This window comes from Hemitrygon akajei, chromosome 12, assembly GCF_048418815.1.
Source record: "Hemitrygon akajei chromosome 12, sHemAka1.3, whole genome shotgun sequence".
NCBI classification, from domain to species: Eukaryota; Metazoa; Chordata; class Chondrichthyes; order Myliobatiformes; family Dasyatidae; genus Hemitrygon; species Hemitrygon akajei.
The window spans coordinates 3,018,521-3,036,744 of record NC_133135.1 but is presented as its reverse complement, the minus strand read 5'-3'; the positions used below and the strand labels follow the sequence as shown (position 1 = coordinate 3,036,744).

Below are 18,224 nucleotides of genomic sequence, written 5' to 3'. Positions count from 1 at the left end.
TAGTGGCAGAGGGAGACAGATTAGAAACTTTTCAGAGATGTTAGGCGGACACATGACACATGAATGTGAGGAAAATGGAATGATACAGATATTGTGTAGGCAGAAGATTAGTTTGCTATTTAATTACTAATTTGATGCAACATTGTGGGCGGAACGGCTGGGCCTGTGCTGTACTCTACTGTTCTGTGTTCTTTGCTGGGCTTCAGACACAGTGCTGGGGTGGGGGAAGGGAGTGCCACGGGGATTGGACGTGTTCTACTGAACAGCCACCTTTGTGCCTCACACACCTGTTATTACACTAGCGTGGGTCATAGGCAGTGGGCTTTGGAAGATCTAGAGGTGGCTGCCAAAGTAGTGTAGCAGTTAGCATGACGCCATTACACCTCACGGTGTCAGAGTTCAGAGTTCAGAGTTCAATTCCAGCATTGCCTGTAAAGAGCTTGTACACTCCTCTGGCTCCAAAGGCATATGGGTTAGTAGGTTAATTGGTCATGGTGAACTTCCTGTGATTAGGCTGGGGTTAAATTGGGGGAGTGCTGAGTGATGCAGATGGTTGGTCAGAAGGACCTGTTCTGCAGTGTATCTCTAAAATAAACAAACAGACAGTAAATATCTAATAGATAGATATGTAAATAAATAAATAAATGTATCTCAAGATAAATAGGGTTTCTCCAAGCATTTTCCAGGAAACTGTAAGCACATGGTTGAGGAGAGAGAACTAGGGAATCTTTTCCCTGGAGGCCACAAACACACGTCTGAGGAACCGCCGGTCTGGGTGATTTTGACCAGATTTAGGCAGTTACGTGATCTGGAGTAGCAGAGGTGGCTGGAATGAAGACACAGATCCAACTGGTTCAAGGAATGCAATGGTCTTATGGTAACCCTTGTGTAACCACAGTTACACGACAGAAGCGATTCAAGGCGAGTTTGAAGAGAGACTTGGCATTGAAGGTGTCGAGCCTTGCACTTTGGTCCTGGTATCTGTGATATTCAGTTTTAACGCAGTACTCTCCATTCCTGCCATCATTCTAAGGAGCTGATGCATGTAACCATTCTAACCACTTTCTGCATTTATTTCTTCACGCAAACACCGTTAAGTGGAACAAACTGTGAATCGGCACATTTAACTGGGAAATGGGGAGCTGTGAATCGGCACATTTAACTGGGAAGTGGGGAGCTGTGAATCGGCACATTTAACTGGGAAATGGGGAGCTGTGAATCGGCACATTTAACTGGGAAGTGGGGAGCTGTGAATCAGCTCATTTAACTGGGAAATGGGGAGCTGTGAATCGGCACATTTAACTGGGAAGTGGGGAGCTGTGAATCGGCACATTTAACTGGGAAATGGGGAGCTGTGAATCGGCACATTTAACTGGGAAATGGGGAGCTGTGAATCGGCACATTTAACTGGGAAGTGGGGAGCTGTGAATCGGCACATTTAACTGGGAAGTGGGGAGCTGTGAATCGGCACAGTCGTGGCTAGCACAGAGCAGATGGACAGAATGGTTTTACCACACCCTCTGTGCTGAAACCATCCCATGACACATTCATTGTCCAGATCTAATTGCCCAGGACAACGGCCGGAACCTTGGGCTGTCTGTGAGGCGTTTGCATGCTCTCTCCGTGGCCCACATTCCAAAGACATGTGGGTCGGGCTAGTGAGTTCTGAACATGCTATGTTGTTGCCGAAATTGTGGTGACACTTGTGGGCTGCCTCCAACACTGATTTCATTTGACAGAGACGATGCATTTCACTGTACGTTACAATGTCTGATGTACGTATGACAAATAAAACCAGTCTTTATTTTATCTCATGATTTGCTTCCCCTCAGCTGAACAGGTCTGTTCTCAAGTTGAGAAGCTGCTGGATCCACCCATGATCCAGGCGAACCCCTCTTTGTTAGTTTTCAGAAGGTGGGGGTCATGATAGTGGATGAGTTTAGGACCAGAGGACACAGCCTCAGACGAGACTAGAGGGACGTTCATTTTGAACAGAGATGAGGAATTTCTTTAGCCAGAGGGTGGTGAATCTGTGGAATTCGTTGCCACAGGTGGCTGTGGAGGCCACGTTATTGGGTCTATTTGAAGTGGAGGCTGGTGGGTGCTTGATTTTCAGGGTGTCAAAGGTTATGGGGAAACAGCACGAGAATGGGGTTGAGAGGGATGATAAATCAGCCATGATGGAATGGTGGAACAGACTCGATGGGCCAAATGGCCCAGTTCTGCTCCTGTGTCTTCCAGTCTCATGGTCTCACCTTAGGCTGGGGTTTAACTCAGGAAGAGGATGGTGAGTGGGTGCTTGGATCCAGACCAGCTCACTTTGCCGCAAGGTATTGCTCTTTCTGCCCGGAATTCAGAGTGGGCTCTGGGATTTGGACACTGCAGCCACCACCCAGCAGATGGGATGCCCCTCTGACCCAGGGGTGTAGGGCACTGGGTGAGCTGACACACACTGTTCCCTCAGATATAACACTCAGACACACAGGAACACCAACACATCACTCTGGATAAATGCACAACACAGGTACGTGGCAGGTACAGTTCACCAGCGGGTTGGACACAGCACAAGTTAATACTGGAGTGCATTGCAGTTGGTGGTAAACCTGCAGAGCAGAGCAGACGTGGGAGGGTTATACCACTCCAACAGGTCAATTATCATCATCACACCTCATAACCAACCAAACCTCCAGAGCAGACGTGGGAGGGTTATACCACTCCAACAGGTCAATTATCATCATCACACCTCATAACCAACCAAACCTCCAGAGCAGACGTGGGAGGGTTATACCACTCCAACAGGTCAATTATCATCATCACACCTCATAACCAACCAAACCTCCAGAGCAGACGTGGGAGGGTTATACCACTCCAACAGGTCAATTATCATCATCACACCTCATAACCAACCAAACCTCCAGAGCAGACGTGGGAGGGTTATACCACTCCAACAGGTCAATTATCATCATCACACCTCATAACCAACCAAACCTCCAGAGCAGACGTGGGAGGGTTATACCACTCCAACAGGTCATCATCACACCTCATAACCAACCAAACCTCCAGAGCAGATGTGGGAGGGTTATACCACTCCAACAGGTCATCATCACACCTCATAACCAACCAAACCTCCAGAGCAGACGTGGGAGGGTTATACCACTCCAACAGGTCAATTATCATCATCACACCTCATAACCAACCAAACCTCCAGAGCAGACGTGGGAGGGTTATACCACTCCAACAGGTCAATTATCATCATCACACCTCATAACCAACCAAACCTCCAGAGCAGACGTGGGAGGGTTATACCACTCCAACAGGTCAATTATCATCATCACACCTCATAACCAACCAAACCTCCAGAGCAGATGTGGGAGGGTTATACCACTCCAACAGGTCAATTATCATCATCACACCTCATAACCAACCAAACCTCCAGAGCAGACGTGGGAGGGTTATACCACTCCAACAGGTCAATTATCATCATCACACCTCATAACCAACCAAACCTCCAGAGCAGACGTGGGAGGGTTATACCACTCCAACAGGTCAATTATCATCATCACACCTCATAACCAACCAAACCTCCAGAGCAGACGTGGGAGGGTTATACCACTCCAACAGGTCAATTATCATCATCACACCTCATAACCAACCAAACCTCCAGAGCAGACGTGGGAGGGTTATACCACTCCAACAGGTCAATTATCATCATCACACCTCATAACCAACCAAACCTCCAGAGCAGACGTGGGAGGGTTATACCACTCCAACAGGTCATCATCACACCTCATAACCAACCAAACCTCCAGAGCAGATGTGGGAGGGTTATACCACTCCAACAGGTCATCATCACACCTCATAACCAACCAAACCTCCAGAGCAGACGTGGGAGGGTTATACCACTCCAACAGGTCAATTATCATCATCACACCTCATAACCAACCAAACCTCCAGAGCAGACGTGGGAGGGTTATACCACTCCAACAGGTCAATTATCATCATCACACCTCATAACCAACCAAACCTCCAGAGCAGACGTGGGAGGGTTATACCACTCCAACAGGTCAATTATCATCATCACACCTCATAACCAACCAAACCTCCAGAGCAGATGTGGGAGGGTTATACCACTCCAACAGGTCAATTATCATCATCACACCTCATAACCAACCAAACCTCCAGAGCAGACGTGGGAGGGTTATACCACTCCAACAGGTCAATTATCATCATCACACCTCATAACCAACCAAACCTCCAGAGCAGACGTGGGAGGGTTATACCACTCCAACAGGTCAATTATCATCATCACACCTCATAACCAACCAAACCTCCAGAGCAGACGTGGGAGGGTTATACCACTCCAACAGGTCAATTATCATCATCACACCTCATAACCAACCAAACCTCCAGAGCAGATGTGGGAGGGTTATACCACTCCAACAGGTCAATTATCATCATCACACCTCATAACCAACCAAACCTCCAGAGCAGATGTGGGAGGGTTATACCACTCCAACAGGTCAATTATCATCATCACACCTCATAACCAACCAAACCTCCAGAGCAGATGTGGGAGGGTTATACCACTCCAACAGGTCAATTATCATCATCACACCTCATAACCAACCAAACCTCCAGAGCAGATGTGGGAGGGTTATAACACTCCGACAGGTCAATTATCATCACACATGATGAGAGGCGTTCATCATGTGGATAGTCAGAGGCTTTTTCCCAGGGCTGAAATGGGTGCCACAAGAGGACACAGGTTTAAGGTGCTGGGGAGTAGGTACAGAGGAGATATCAGGGGTAAGATTTTTACGCAGAGAGTGGTGAGTGCGTGGAATGAGCTGCTGGCAAAGGTGGTGGAGGCGGATACGATAGGGTCTTTTGAGAAGCTTTTAGATAGGTACATACTTAGAAAAATAGAGGGTAATAGGTACGCCTAGTAATTTCTAAGGTAAGGACGTGTTCAGCGCAACTTCGTGGGCCGAAGGGCCTGTATTGTGCTGTAGGTTTTCTATGCTTCTACGTTTACCTCATAACCAACCAAACCTCCCATCCAGGCCTCATTCCCAAGCCTGGGTTTCCCTCCACATCCCGAAGACGTAAGGGTTGGTGGGTTAGTCGGCCACACCTCTCTCCCTTCAGGATGCAGTGCCAGACACTCTGGTTCCAGGTCAATCTTGACCTCTGGCGCTGTTCTTGTGGAGTTTGCATGCTCTCCCTGTGACAATGTGGGTTCCTCCAGAGTGCTCCCATTCCCTCCCACATCCCAAAGACGTGCTGGTCAGTTGAGGTAATTGTCCCCAGTGTGTAGCTGAGGGGTGGAATTTCGGGGGAGTTACTGGGAGTGTAGGAGGAATGAAATCTGATTCATGTAGGTTAAATAAGTGTTTTAATGGTTGGCATGACCTCGATGGGCCAAAAGGTCTACTTCCATGCAGTCTGCAAGATGTCTCTGTACTTAGTTTTATTACAGTGGATCACAGGAAACAGGATTCAGTGAGGGCTATTAAATACATATTTCATGCAGGTTAATAATAGTAACTTATAGGCTAACAACAACAAATTGTGCAGTTTGATGGCTCTGGGCCTGTTTAGAACAATGCAAGGGGGATCTGATTGAAACCTGTCAAACTGATGTGGAGAGGAAATTTCCTGTAGTGGAGGAACCACAGCCTCAGAATAGAGGGATATCCATTTACAACAAAGATGAGGAAGAATTTCCTCAGGCAGAGGGCGGTGAATCTGTAGAATTCATTGCCACAGATGGTTGTGGGGACCATGTCATTGGGTATACGTAAAGCGGGGGTTTATTCATTCTTGATTAGTCCGGGGGTTAACGATTACAGGGAAAAGGCAGGAGAATAGGATTGAGAGGGATAATAAATCAGCGATGCTGGAATGGCTAAGCAGACTCGATGAGCCTAATTCAGCTCCTATGTCTTATGGCTGGACTTTAGCTGAAGCCTCCAATTCCAGTAGAAACCATTGCCATGATAACGGTGACATTTCCACCTGCGTCGAAGGTTGGGTGCAGAGGGAGGTATGGTGGATGGGTTGGGAGGGGCAGTGTGAGCCCCTGGGTTGAACAGTCTGACACTAGTATCAGTTGAGTCGCGCCTGGGTGACTATTTCTTCTCCTAGTGGCCCAAACAAAGTCAAAATGGATCAGATCACATGGTAACCTCTCCTTTCTAGCTAAAGTTGGGAAAGTGAGCCAAAGGTGAGTTCAACATCTACAAAGTAATGAATTAACGTGTGAAGAAACATGTTTATTAGTTGAATCCGTAACTCATTTCATTTGTAGCTTCCATTTATTTATTAAGAGATCAGCACAGAACAGGCTCTTCCACCTCATCAAGCCCAGTTACCCACCCATTAACCCTACTGTAAAAACAGGACCGTTTGCAAAGACCAATTAACCTACACAACTCAAATGGCTTTGGAAGGAAACCAGATGGAAGAACATAGAAACTCCTTATGGGGATGCAAGAATTGAACTCTGACTCCAATGGCCTGAGCTGCAACAGCATCGTGCTAACTATTACACTGCTGTGGCACCCCAACTTACGTTGTCGACAACACTGCCTATCCTTCTACACAAACACAAGGGATTCTGCTGATGCTGGAAATCCAAAGCAACACAAACAAAATGCTGGAGGAACTCGGCAGGTCAGGCAGCATCTACAGAAGAGGAATAAACAGTCAACACTTTGGGCAAAGACCCTTCATCAGGACTGCAGCTGGAATATGAAGGTGAGGAAGGTGGAGGAGGACAAGCTGGAAGGCGAGAGGTGAAACTAAGTGGGCGGAGGGGTGGGATAAAGTATGAAGCTGGGAGATGATAGATGGATGTGATAACAGAGGAATTCGATCAGAGTGGAGATGGACCATGAGAGAGAGGTCCTGATGAAGGGTCTCGTTCTGAAACATTGACTGTTTATTCTCCTCCATAGACGCTGCCTGACCTGCTGAGTTCCTCCATTGGTTTGTGAGTGCCACTCCTCGTACCGTCCAGCCAACACATTCCCAGAGCCACTGATTGGATCCAGCAAGGGGATCACAGCATCGGCAGGGGGAAAGGCTTCAAGGAAGGGAAGAAGGAAGAGGGGATTCCTAACTGGAGCTGACATGTGACCTGGAAAATTACAGTCAGGAACTCGGGAGAAATGTCCCTCTCCGGAGGGCGATGGGGGTGGGACGGCCACTCTCACAGGAGGAGGGAAGTGGGTTTAGGGAGCAGCATTGCAGTGGTGAGTGTCATGGGATTGGAGTGTGGGTGGAGGGGTGGATGGGTGTGGTGGAGCAAGTTGGGGGGAGTGAGAGTGTTGGATTTTAAAGCAGGTTTGAGAGGAAAGGAGTAGGCTGAGTGGGTAAGGGGGTAGGGATTGGAGCGGTTCGAAGGGCATAGCGGAGTGAGGGTGCTGCGGTGGGTTTTAGGGACAGTGCATGGGAATGGGAATGGGATTCACATGGGAACTCCATGCGAATGTTGTGGGGTAGTTCCAGGAGGAAGGGGAGAGTGAGTGGGAGTGCAGGGGAGGGATTGTAAGGCAGGGCACAGCCATGCAGCCAGGGATTGATAGACCAGTTCTTGGACTCTCTTGATACGCTCTTCCCTCTCGAACCTGTTTTACGAGGTTCACCGCAGCCCTTGACAAGCACACAGACACACACGTGTACACGCACAGCACAGGTCATGATCAGCTCTGGTCTGCGGTTTACTACACAAAGGATGAACTCTCCATGAAGCACATTTGGCATTGGCATGTTGGCACAGCATGGCTCCATGGTGCCGTGTTGGTAGGATGTAGCCACAGTCAACACAGCAACACGAGGGGCCGAGGGACAGGCATGCAGAGGGAGCAGGGAACACGTTTACTTACCAGCTGCTGATCTCCCTGAGACAGAGAGCTCGGCAGCACACACATCCACCATACTCCCTCTCCACGCGTCACCCATGGCTCCCAGCTGCTGCTCACCACCCGTTGTGGAAGTATCCTTGATGGACCTCCCGTTGTCCACACTGGTTCTGGGATCATCTTCCATCAGCCTGCTGAGCTCACTGTCTCCATCACTCACACCTGGGGCCAGCATTTCCATACCATCTGCTTCTCCTTCGACCGCGGCCTTGGGCTCCTCACCAGCACGCTCCACTGTTGCTGCAATCTCCTCGCTGGCTGCACGACCACCTTCATCTTCAGTGTCACGGACCCCAGCTTCCGATGAGCCTCCATCGGACTCCTCGCTGGACCTCGGGAAGCCAGATGAGGATGAGTGGGAGTGGACGCTCCCTGTGGCAGAGTGGATACGAAAACAACAGGTGTCAGGTGGAGGGACAAGGGAGATTGGGGGGTGCTGGGGCTGGAGTGGGTGGGACACAGGGGTGGTGCTGGGGCTGGAGGGGGTGGGACACAGGGGGTTGCTGGGGCTGGAGGGGGTGGGACACGGGGGGTGCTGGGGCTGGAGGGGGTGGGAGACGGGGGTTGCTGGGGCTGGAGGGGTGGGAAACGGGGGCTGCTGGGGCTGGAGGGGGTGGGACACAGGGGGTTGCTGGGGCTGGAGGGGGTGGGACACAGGGGGTTGCTGGGGCTGGAGGGGTGGGAGACGGGGGTTGCTGGGGCTGGAGGGGTGGGAAACGGGGGCTGCTGGGGCTGGAGGGGGTGGGACACAGGGGGTTGCTGGGGCTGGAGGGGGTGGGACACAGGGGGTTGCTGGGGCTGGAGGGGTGGGAGACGGGGTGGATGTTCAGTCTGGAGGGATTTACAGAAAAAGGGAGGGGTTAAAAAAGTTGAAGATTTTAAAAAACTAGTGTTTGCAGCAATTTTCAGAGATTGAATTGCACCCAATCAGTGAAAGGGATTCAGAGCAACAAAAAATAAGGCAGGGGGAAGCTGAGTGGGAATTGCAGCAGTGGGCCAGTGTTGGAGTGGGGAGGGTTTGGGTGACGGTAAGCCTCTTTATTCTTCATCCATCATCTGTTAGGGCACAGTCAGTACAGTCAGAATGGGTCCAGGGTCTGTGTTGTACATGGTTACTGAGAATGGGTCCGGGGTCTGTGTTGTACACAGTTACTGAGCATGGGTCCAGGGTCTGTGTTGTACACGGTTACTGAGAATGGGTCCGGGGTCTGTGTTGTACACGGTTACTGAGAATGGGTCCAGGGTCTGTGTTGTACACGGTTACTGAGAATGGGTCCAGGGTCTGTGTTGTACACAGTTACTGAGAATGGGTCCAGGGTCTGTGTTGTACACGGTTACTGAGAATGGGTCCAGGGTGTGTGTTGTACACAGTTACTGAGCATGGGTCCAGGGTCTGTGTTGTACACAGTTACTGAGAATGGGTCCAGGGTGTGTGTTGTACACAGTTACTGAGAATGGGTCCAGGGTGTGTGTTGTACACGGTTACTGAGAATGGGTCCAGGGTGTGTGTTGTACACGGTTACTGAGAATGGGTCCGGGGTCTGTGTTGTACACAGTTACTGAGAATGGGTCCAGGGTCTGTGTTGTACACGGTTACTGAGAATGGCTCCAGGGTCTGTGTTGTACACGGTTACTGATAATGGGTCCAGGGTCTGTGTTGTACACGGTTACTGAGAATGGGTCCAGGGTCTGTGTTGTACATGGTTACTAATAATGGGTCCAGGGTCTGTGTTGTACACGGTTACTGAGAATGGGTCCGGGGTCTGTGTTCTACACAGTTACTGAGAATGGGTCCAGGGTGTGTGTTGTACACGGTTACTGAGAATGGGTCCGGGGTCTGTGTTGTACGCAGTTACTGAGAATGGGTCCAGGGTCTGTGTTCTACAGTCATTGTGATGGCTCCAGGGACTGTGTTGTACTGTTTGTGTGAGGCGTGGGAACTTTGGGAGACTGCCATCCTCCTAGATAATCAGATTTGTGCCATGTGTATCAGGAGGTTGCATGTCCTCAGAGAATGCGTTAAGACCATAAGATATAGGAGCAGAATTAGGCCATTTGGCCCATCGAGTCTTCTCTGCCAGTTCATCATGGCTGATCCATTTTTTATCTCAGCCCCAATCTCCTACCTTCTCCGCATATCCCATCATGCCCTGACCAATCAAGAATCTTTCAACTTCTTACTTAAGTATACATAAGGACTTTGCCTGCACAGTTGCCAGTGGCAATATTCCACAGATTCACCTCTGTCTGGCTGAAGAAATTCCTCATCTCCATTGTAAAGGGAAGCCTCTCTATTCTGAGTCTCTGTCCTCTGGTTTTAGACTCTCCCACCACAGGAAGCATCCTCTCCACATCCACTCTATCAAGTTCTTTCACCATTCAATAGGTTTCAATTAGGTCACCCCTCATGCTTCTGAACTCCAGCGAATACAGTCCCAGAGCTGTCAAATGCACTTCATAAGACAAATCGTTAAATCCTGGAATCATTTTCATGAACCACTTTTGAACCCTCTCCAGTTTCAGCTCATCCTTTCTGAGATTAGGGGCCCAAAACTGCTCACAATACTCCAAGTGAGGCCTCACCGGTGATTTATAATGTTTCAACATTACATCCTTGCTTTTATATGCTAGACCTCTTGCATATAAACATTGCATTTGCCTTCCTCACCACAGACTCAACCTGCAAGTTAACCTTTAGGGAATCTTGTACAGGGACTGCTGGTCCCTTTGCACCTCAGATTTTTGACTTTTCTCTCCATTTAGAAAATAATCAACCCTTTGATTTCTTTTACCAAAGTGCATCTGCCACTTCTTTGCTCATTCTCTTAACCTGCTGAAGTCCTTCTGTAGTCTCTCTACATCCTCAAAACTACCTGCCTCTCCACCTACCTTTGTATCATCTGCAAACTTTGCAACAAAACCATCAATTCCTTTATCCAAATCATTGACATATAATGGAAAAAGAATCGGTCCCAACACAGACCCCTGTGGAACACCGCAAGTCACTGGTGGACAAACAAAAGGCTCCCTTTATTCCCACTCTTTGGCTCCTGCAAATCAGCCACTGCTTTATCCATACTAGAATCTTCCCTGTAACACCTGGGCTCATAGATGGTCTTCTGAAAATCCCAGTACACAACATCAACCAATTCTCCTTTGTCTATCCTGAGTGTTATTTCCTCAAAGAACTTCAACAGGCAAGATGTTCCCTTGAGGAAACTATGCTGACTGCAGCCTATTTCATCATGGGCCTCCATGAGACCTGAGACCTCATCCTTAACAACTGACTCCAACAACTTCCCAACCACTGAGGGCAGACTAAGTGGCCTATAGTTTCCTTTCTTCTGCCTCTCTCCCTTCTTGAAGAGTGGAGTGACATTTGCAATTTTCCAATCTGCCGGAACCATTCCAGAATCTAGTGATTCTAGAAAGATCATTACTAATGCCTGACAATCTCTTCAGTCACCACTTTCAGAACCCTGGGGTGTAAACCACTTGGTCCAGGTGACTAACCTACCTTCAGCCCTTTCAGTTTCCCCAAGAGCCTTCTCTCTAGTTCTGGTAACTTCACCCACTTCATGCCCAACACCTGGAACTTCCACCATACTGCCAGTGTCTTCCACAGTGATGACTAACACAAAATACTCATTCGGTTCATCCACCATTTCCTTGTCCCCCATCACTACCTCTCCAGCATCATTTTCCAGTGGTTCGATATCCACTCTCACCTCTATCGAGAGAAACTTCTGGTAACCTCTAATATTACTGGCTGGCTTACTTTTGTATTCCATCTTTACCTTAATGACTTCTTTTCCTGGTATTTAAAAGCTTCTCAATCTTCTAACTTCCCATTATTTTTTGCTTGATTTTTCCCCTCTCTTCATGTTGGCTCTGACTTCTCTTGCGAGCCACAGTAATGTCATATTTCCTTCAGAATACTTTTTCCTCTAACAGATACATGTATCCTGTGTCTTCCAAATATTTTTCCAGAAATTCCAGCTATTACTGCTCTGCCGACATCCCTGCCCATATTCTTTTCCATTCAATTCTTGCTTCTGTAATTCCCTTTAGTCCACTGTAATACTGATAGAACTGAATTTAAGCAACACACACAAAATGCTGGTGGAACGCAGCAGGCCAGGCATCATCTATAGGAAGAAGTACAGTCAGAACTTAACTTCTCTTCATTTATAAGAGAAAATGAGGCCAGAAAAATAATAACGAAGGACAAGGAAATGTCAGATGAACTAAATGAGTACCGGTATTTTGCACCAGTCTTCACTGTGGAAGACACTAGCAGTAATGCCTGATGTTGTAGTGTGTGAGGGAAGAGAAGTGAATGCAGACACTACAAGGGAGAAGGTGCTTAAAAAGCTGAAAGACCTAAGGATACATAAGTCACCTGGACCAGTGAAACTGCACCCTGGGGTTCTGAAAGAGGTAGTATTAGAGATTGTAGTGGCATTAGAAATGACCTTTCAAAAATTATTGGACTCTGACATGGTGCCAGAGGACTGGGAAATTGCAAATGTCACTCCACTCTTTAAGAAAGGAGGAAGGCAGCAGAAAGGAAATTATAGACCAGTTAGCCTGACCTCAGTGGTTGGGAAGATGTTGGAATTAACTGTTAAGGATGAGGTTACGGAGTACTTGGTGACACAGGAAACAATAGTACAAAGTCAGCATGGTTTCCTTCAAGTAAAATCTTTCCTGATGAACCTGATGGAATTCTTAGAGGAGATTACAGGTATGATAGATAAAGGGGATTCAGTGGATGTTGTATATTTGGGCTTTCAGAAGGCCTTTGACAAGGTGCCAAATATGAGGTTGCTTACCAAGTTAAGAGCCCATGGTATTACAGAAAAGTTACTAACATGCTTAGAGCATTGGCTGATTGGTAGGAGGCAGCGAGTGGGAATAAACGGATCCTTTCCTGGTTGGCTGTCAGTGATTAGTGGTGTTCTGCAGGGGTCAGTGTAGGGACCACTTCTTTTTATGCTGTATATCAATGATTTAGATGATGGAATAGATGGCTTTGCTCCCAAGTTTACAGATGATACGAAGATTGGTTGGAGGGGCAGGTAGTGTTGAGGAAACACGTAAGATGCAGGATTCAGAAAATTAGGAGAATGGGCAAGGAAGTGGCAATACAATGTTGAAAATTGCATGGTCATGCACTTTGGTAGTAGAAATAAATGTTTTCTAAAAGGGGGGAAAACCCAAAAATCTGAGATTCAAAGCAGATTCAAAGGTATACAAGCAAAGGCAGCATGTAGGGAGACTGTTGGGAAGAACAGGCAGATGATAGGGCAAAATTGCAGTCAGTGGAATGAGTTGCAGTGCAACGGGGACAAAAACTGAAAAGGGTGACAAATAAGGGACTGAAAGTGTAATATTTTAATGCACACAGTATATGGAATAAGGTAGATGATCTTGTTGCGTAGTTAGAAATTGGCAGATATTTCATTGTGGGCATCACCGAGTCATGTCTGAAAGAAGATTATAGCTGGAAGCTTAAAGTCCAAGGATAAAGGTTGTATCGAAAGGACAGGCAAGTAGGCAGAGGAGGTGGGATGGCTCTGTTGGTAAAAACGGAAATCAAATCATTAGAGAGAGGTATGGAATCATTGTGGGTCGAGCTAAGGAACTGCAGGAGCAGAAAGGCTTTGATGGAGATACATACAGACCTCTGAACAGCAACAAAGTTGTGGTCTACAAATTACAATGGGAGATAGAAAATGCACGCCAAAAGGGTGGGGGATTTCAACATGCAGGTAGATTTGGAAAAATCAGGTTGGTACTGAAGTCCAAGAGGGAAAATTTGAAGAATGCCTACAAGTTGGCTTTTTGAAGCAGCTCATGGTTGAACCCACCAGGGGATCTGCTGTTTTAGATTGAGTATTGTATAATGAACTGGAATTGATTAGACTGCTTAAGGTAAAGGATCCCTTCAGAGTCAGTCATCATAATAGGATAGAATTCACCCTGCAATCGGAGAGGGTCATGCTAAAGTAAGGTGCATCAGTACTACAGTGGAGTAAAGGGAATTACAGAGGCATGAGAGAGGAGCTGGCTAAAGTTGATTGGAAGGGGATGATGGCAGTGCAGCAATGGTTGGAGTTTCTGGGAGCAATTCAGAAGCACAGGATAGATACATCCTAAAGAAGTAGAATTCTAAAGGCAGGATGACATAACCGGCTGACAAGGGCTGTCGAAGCCAACATAAAAGCCACAGAGGGGGAACAAAACAGTAAAAGTTAGTGGAAAGTTAGAGGATTGGGAAGCTTTTAAAACTAACAAAAAATCATAAAGAAGGAAAGGATGGGATACAAAAGTAAGCTAGCCACTAATATTGAAGGGGATACCAGAAGTTTCTTCAGATATATAAAGAGTAAAAGTGAGACTAGGGTAGATATTGGACAGCTGGAAAATTATGCTGGAGAGGTAGGTTTGGGGGACAATAAAATGGCAGCCAAACTTAGTAAGTACTTTGCATCAGTCATCACTGTGGAAGACACTAGCAATATGCCGGAAGTTCAAGAGTGCCAGGGGGCAGTAGTGAGAAAAGTTGCCATTACTAGGGAGAAGGTGCTTGGGAAACTAAAATGTCTGAAGGTAGATAAATCACCTGGATTAGATTATCTGCATCTCAGGGTTCTGAAAGAGGTGGCTGAAGGAATTATGGAGCCATTAGTAATAGTCTTTTAAGAATCAATAGACTGTGGCATGGTTTTGGAGGACTGGAAAATTAAAAATGTCACTCCACTCTTCAAAAGGGGAGAGGCAGAAGAAATTATGGGCCAAACTCTGCATGGTTTCCTTTAGAGAAAATCTTGCCAGACGAATTTGTTGCAATTATTTGAAGAAAGGAAATTTGGTGATTGTTATGTATTTAGATTTTCAGAAGGCCCTTAACAAGTTTTTGGTGGCATCCGTCGGTCTCGAGAGACCATGGATCTGCGCCTGGAGTTTCCAGGGCACAGGCCTGGGCAGGGTTGTATGGGAGACCAGCAGTTGCCCAAGCTGCAGGCCTTCCCCTCTCCACGCCACCGATGTTGTCCAAGGGAAGGGCACTAGGACCCATGCAGCTTGGCACCGGTGACATCGCAGAGCAATGTGTTGTTAAGTGCCTTGCTCAAGGACACAAACACGCTGCCTCAGCTGAGGCTCAAGGTTAATATCCCACAGTATTACAAAAAAGATTCTAACATCTATAGACCATTGGTTGATTGGCAGGAGGCAAACATGGAAATAAAGGGAGCCTTTTCTGTTTCCACAGGGGTCGGTGTTGGGATCGACTCTTTTTCACGGTATTCGTCAGTGATTTGGATGATGTAATTGATGGCTTTGTGGTCAAGTTTGCAGACAATGCGAAGATAGGTGAAGGGGCAGGTATTGTTGAGGAAGCAGAGACACCACTGAACAACTTAGATTAGGCGAATGGGCAAAGAAGTGGCAGATGGAATACAGTGTCAGGAAGTGCTGGTCATGTACTTTGGTAGAAGGAATAAAAGGGTTGACTATTTTCTAAAATGGACAGAAAATCTAAAAACAATCTGAGACACAAAGGAGCTTGAGAGTCCTCTTGCAGGATTCCCTAAAGGTTAATTTGCAGGTTGAGTCTGTGGTGAGGGTGGCAATGTGATGTTAGCATTCATTTTGAGAGGACAAGAATATAAAAAGAAAGATGTATTGATGAGGCTTTATGAAGCACTGGTGAAGCCTCACTTGGAGTATTGTGAGCAGTTTTTGGCCTCTTATCTAAGAAAGGATGTATTGACATTGGAGATGGCTCAAAGGCGGTTCACAAAAATGATTCCAGGATTGAAAGGCTTATCCTATGAGAAGCGTTTGATGACTCTGGGCCTGTGTTCACTGGAATTCAGAAGAATGAGGGGTGACCTCATTGACACCTGTCGAATGGTGAACAGCCTCAATAGAGTGATGTGGAGAGGATGTTTCCTATGATGGGAGAGTCTAGGACCAGAGGACACAGCCTCGGAATAGAGGGACTTCCATTTCCAATGGAGATCAGGAGGAAGCTCTTCAGCCAGAGAGTGGTAAATCTGTGTAACTCATTGCCACAGGCGGCCATGGAGGCAAAGTCATCAGGTATTTTTGAGGCAGAGGTTGAGAGATTAGGTTGATTAGTCAGGACATGAAGGGTTATGAGGAGAAGTCAGGAGATTGGGGCTGAGAGAGAAAAATGGATCAGCCATGATAAAATGGTGAAGTGGACAATGGGCCAAATGGCCTAATCCTGCTCATAAGGCTTATAGTTTAATGGGGGAAGGTGCTGGCAGAGGTTATGGAGACAGGGAAGGGAGTAGGAGCTGAAGGGTGTTATGGAGACAGGGAGGGGTGTAGGGGCCGGAGGGAGTTACAGAGTCAGGGAGGGGAGTAGGGACCAGAGAGGGTTACAGAGTCAGGGAGGGGAGTAGGGGCCGGGAGTTTACAGACGGGTAGGGTTAAATATACACAATATTTTGACGTGTACAATACCTTAAATCCTCACCACTTCAGCCCTCTTCAGACAATTTGGTGACTTTTCCACAACTCTGTTGGGAATCACAGGCAGACTCACCTGAACTTTCCTCACTCTCTGCATCAGAAAGGCTGTTGCTGAATTCGTGCTCCTGTGCCAATCCCTGGTCATGACCCTCCTCGCCAGAGCCACTCTCATCCTCTGCACCCACTGCCTCTTCTCTGCCCTGTCCACAGGGTTCTGCCTCCTTGCCTGGCCCCTCGGCATCCTCTTCAAAATCGTCGGCATATTCTATTGGACATAAAAGAGTTAGATGAGTGCCAGTCCCGGGGGCTGTGGCAGATGTAGTACAGCCAGAGTCGTTAAGCAGAGAGAGAGGCCGTTTGACGTACTGAGTCTGTGCTGAACATCTGCCACCCATTGACAGCAATAAATTAATTACCACCAGGACATGGTTGTGGACTTCAGGGAGGGGAAATCGTTAGAACACACACCAGTCCTCAAAGGTATCGGCAGTGGAAGGGGTGAGCAGTTCAAGTTGCTGGATGTCAACATCTCGGAGGATCTATCCTGGGCCTGACTTATTGATGCAATTACAAAAAGGACATGACAGGGACTATATGGCATAATGGAGTTTGAGGAGACTTGGTATGCCTACAGGTGTACTGTGGCGAGCATTCTGACATCACCACCTGGTGTGGAGGGGCAACTGCACCGGATCGGAAAAAGCTGCAGAGGGTTGTACTCTCAGCCAGCTCCATCGTGGGCACTGGCCTCCCCAGCATGTTGGACACCTTCAAAAGGTGGTGCTTCAAAAAGACGGCATTAATCATTAAGGTTCTCCATCATCCAGAACATGCCCTCTTCTCATTGCTACCAACAGGGAGGAGGTACAGAAGCCTAAAGACACACACTTAGGAAAAGCTTTGTTGCCTGCATCATCAGATTTCTGAATGGACAGTGAACCCATGAACACTACCTCAATATTTTTTGCTTTCTTTTTGCACTGCTTCCTTAATTTAATTTTTAATATATATTTATTGTAATCTGTAGCTTAAAAACATTATGTATTGCTATGTACTGCTTCTGCAAAATAACAAATTTCATGGCTTATAGTATGCCAGTGATATTCACCCTGATTCTGATTCAGTCCTATACTGATCCCATTTCATCCCCCATATTTCCATCAACTCCCCCCCAGATTTCACCCCTTAGCCAGACAGAGTCAGAGTCATTGAGAAGTACGGCACAGAAATCAACCCTTTGGCCCATCTGGTCCATTCCAAACCATTTAAATTGCCCATTTCCATCGACCTGCACCAGGACCAGAGCCCTCCATACCTCTACCATCCTTGTACCTATCCATACCTCCCTTAAACGTTGATATCGAGCTTGCGTGCACCATTTGTGCTGGAACCCATTCCACACTCTCACAACCCTCCGAGTGAAGAAGTTTCCCCTCATGTTCTCCTTAAACTTTTCACCTTTCACTTTTAACCCATGACCTCTGGCTGTAGTCCCACCTAACCTCAGTGGAAAAAGCCTGATTGCATTTTTCCCTATCTATACCCCTCATAATTTTGCATACCTCTATCAAATATCTCAGTCTATGCTCTAAGGAACACAGTCCTCACCCGTTCAATCTTTCCTTGTAACTCAGGTTCTCCAGACCCAGCAACATTCTTGTAAATTTCCTCTGTAGTCTTTCAACCTTACACCTTTCCTACAGGTAGCTGACCAAAACTGCACACAATACTCCAAATTAGGCCTCAAATATCTTATACAACTTCAAAATAACATTCATCTCCTGTACT

The 18,224-nt window shown here is 47.2% G+C and overlaps 2 protein-coding genes across 4 annotated transcripts in view; both read right to left on the bottom strand.

Annotated features, from left to right (window-relative positions):
• The window catches only part of LOC140737421 (uncharacterized), a 47,280-nt gene extending 45,635 nt beyond the window's left edge, over window positions 1-1,645 (bottom strand). The window contains exon 1 of the mRNA XM_073063908.1: window positions 1,513-1,645. Coding sequence (XP_072920009.1) covers window positions 1,513-1,645 — 133 coding nt within the window. The remainder of the gene's footprint in view (window positions 1-1,512) is intronic.
• Window positions 1,646-6,254: 4,609 nt separating this feature from the next.
• The window catches only part of erich3 (glutamate-rich 3), a 68,806-nt gene continuing 56,836 nt past the window's right edge, over window positions 6,255-18,224 (bottom strand). For all 3 annotated transcript variants that reach the window (XM_073062475.1, XM_073062476.1, XM_073062477.1), the window contains 2 exons: window positions 16,510-16,701; window positions 6,255-8,297 (listed from right to left, as the gene is read on the bottom strand). In XM_073062475.1, coding sequence (XP_072918576.1) covers window positions 7,882-8,297; window positions 16,510-16,701 — 608 coding nt within the window. In that variant the 3' untranslated portion in view covers window positions 6,255-7,881. The remainder of the gene's footprint in view (window positions 8,298-16,509; window positions 16,702-18,224) is intronic.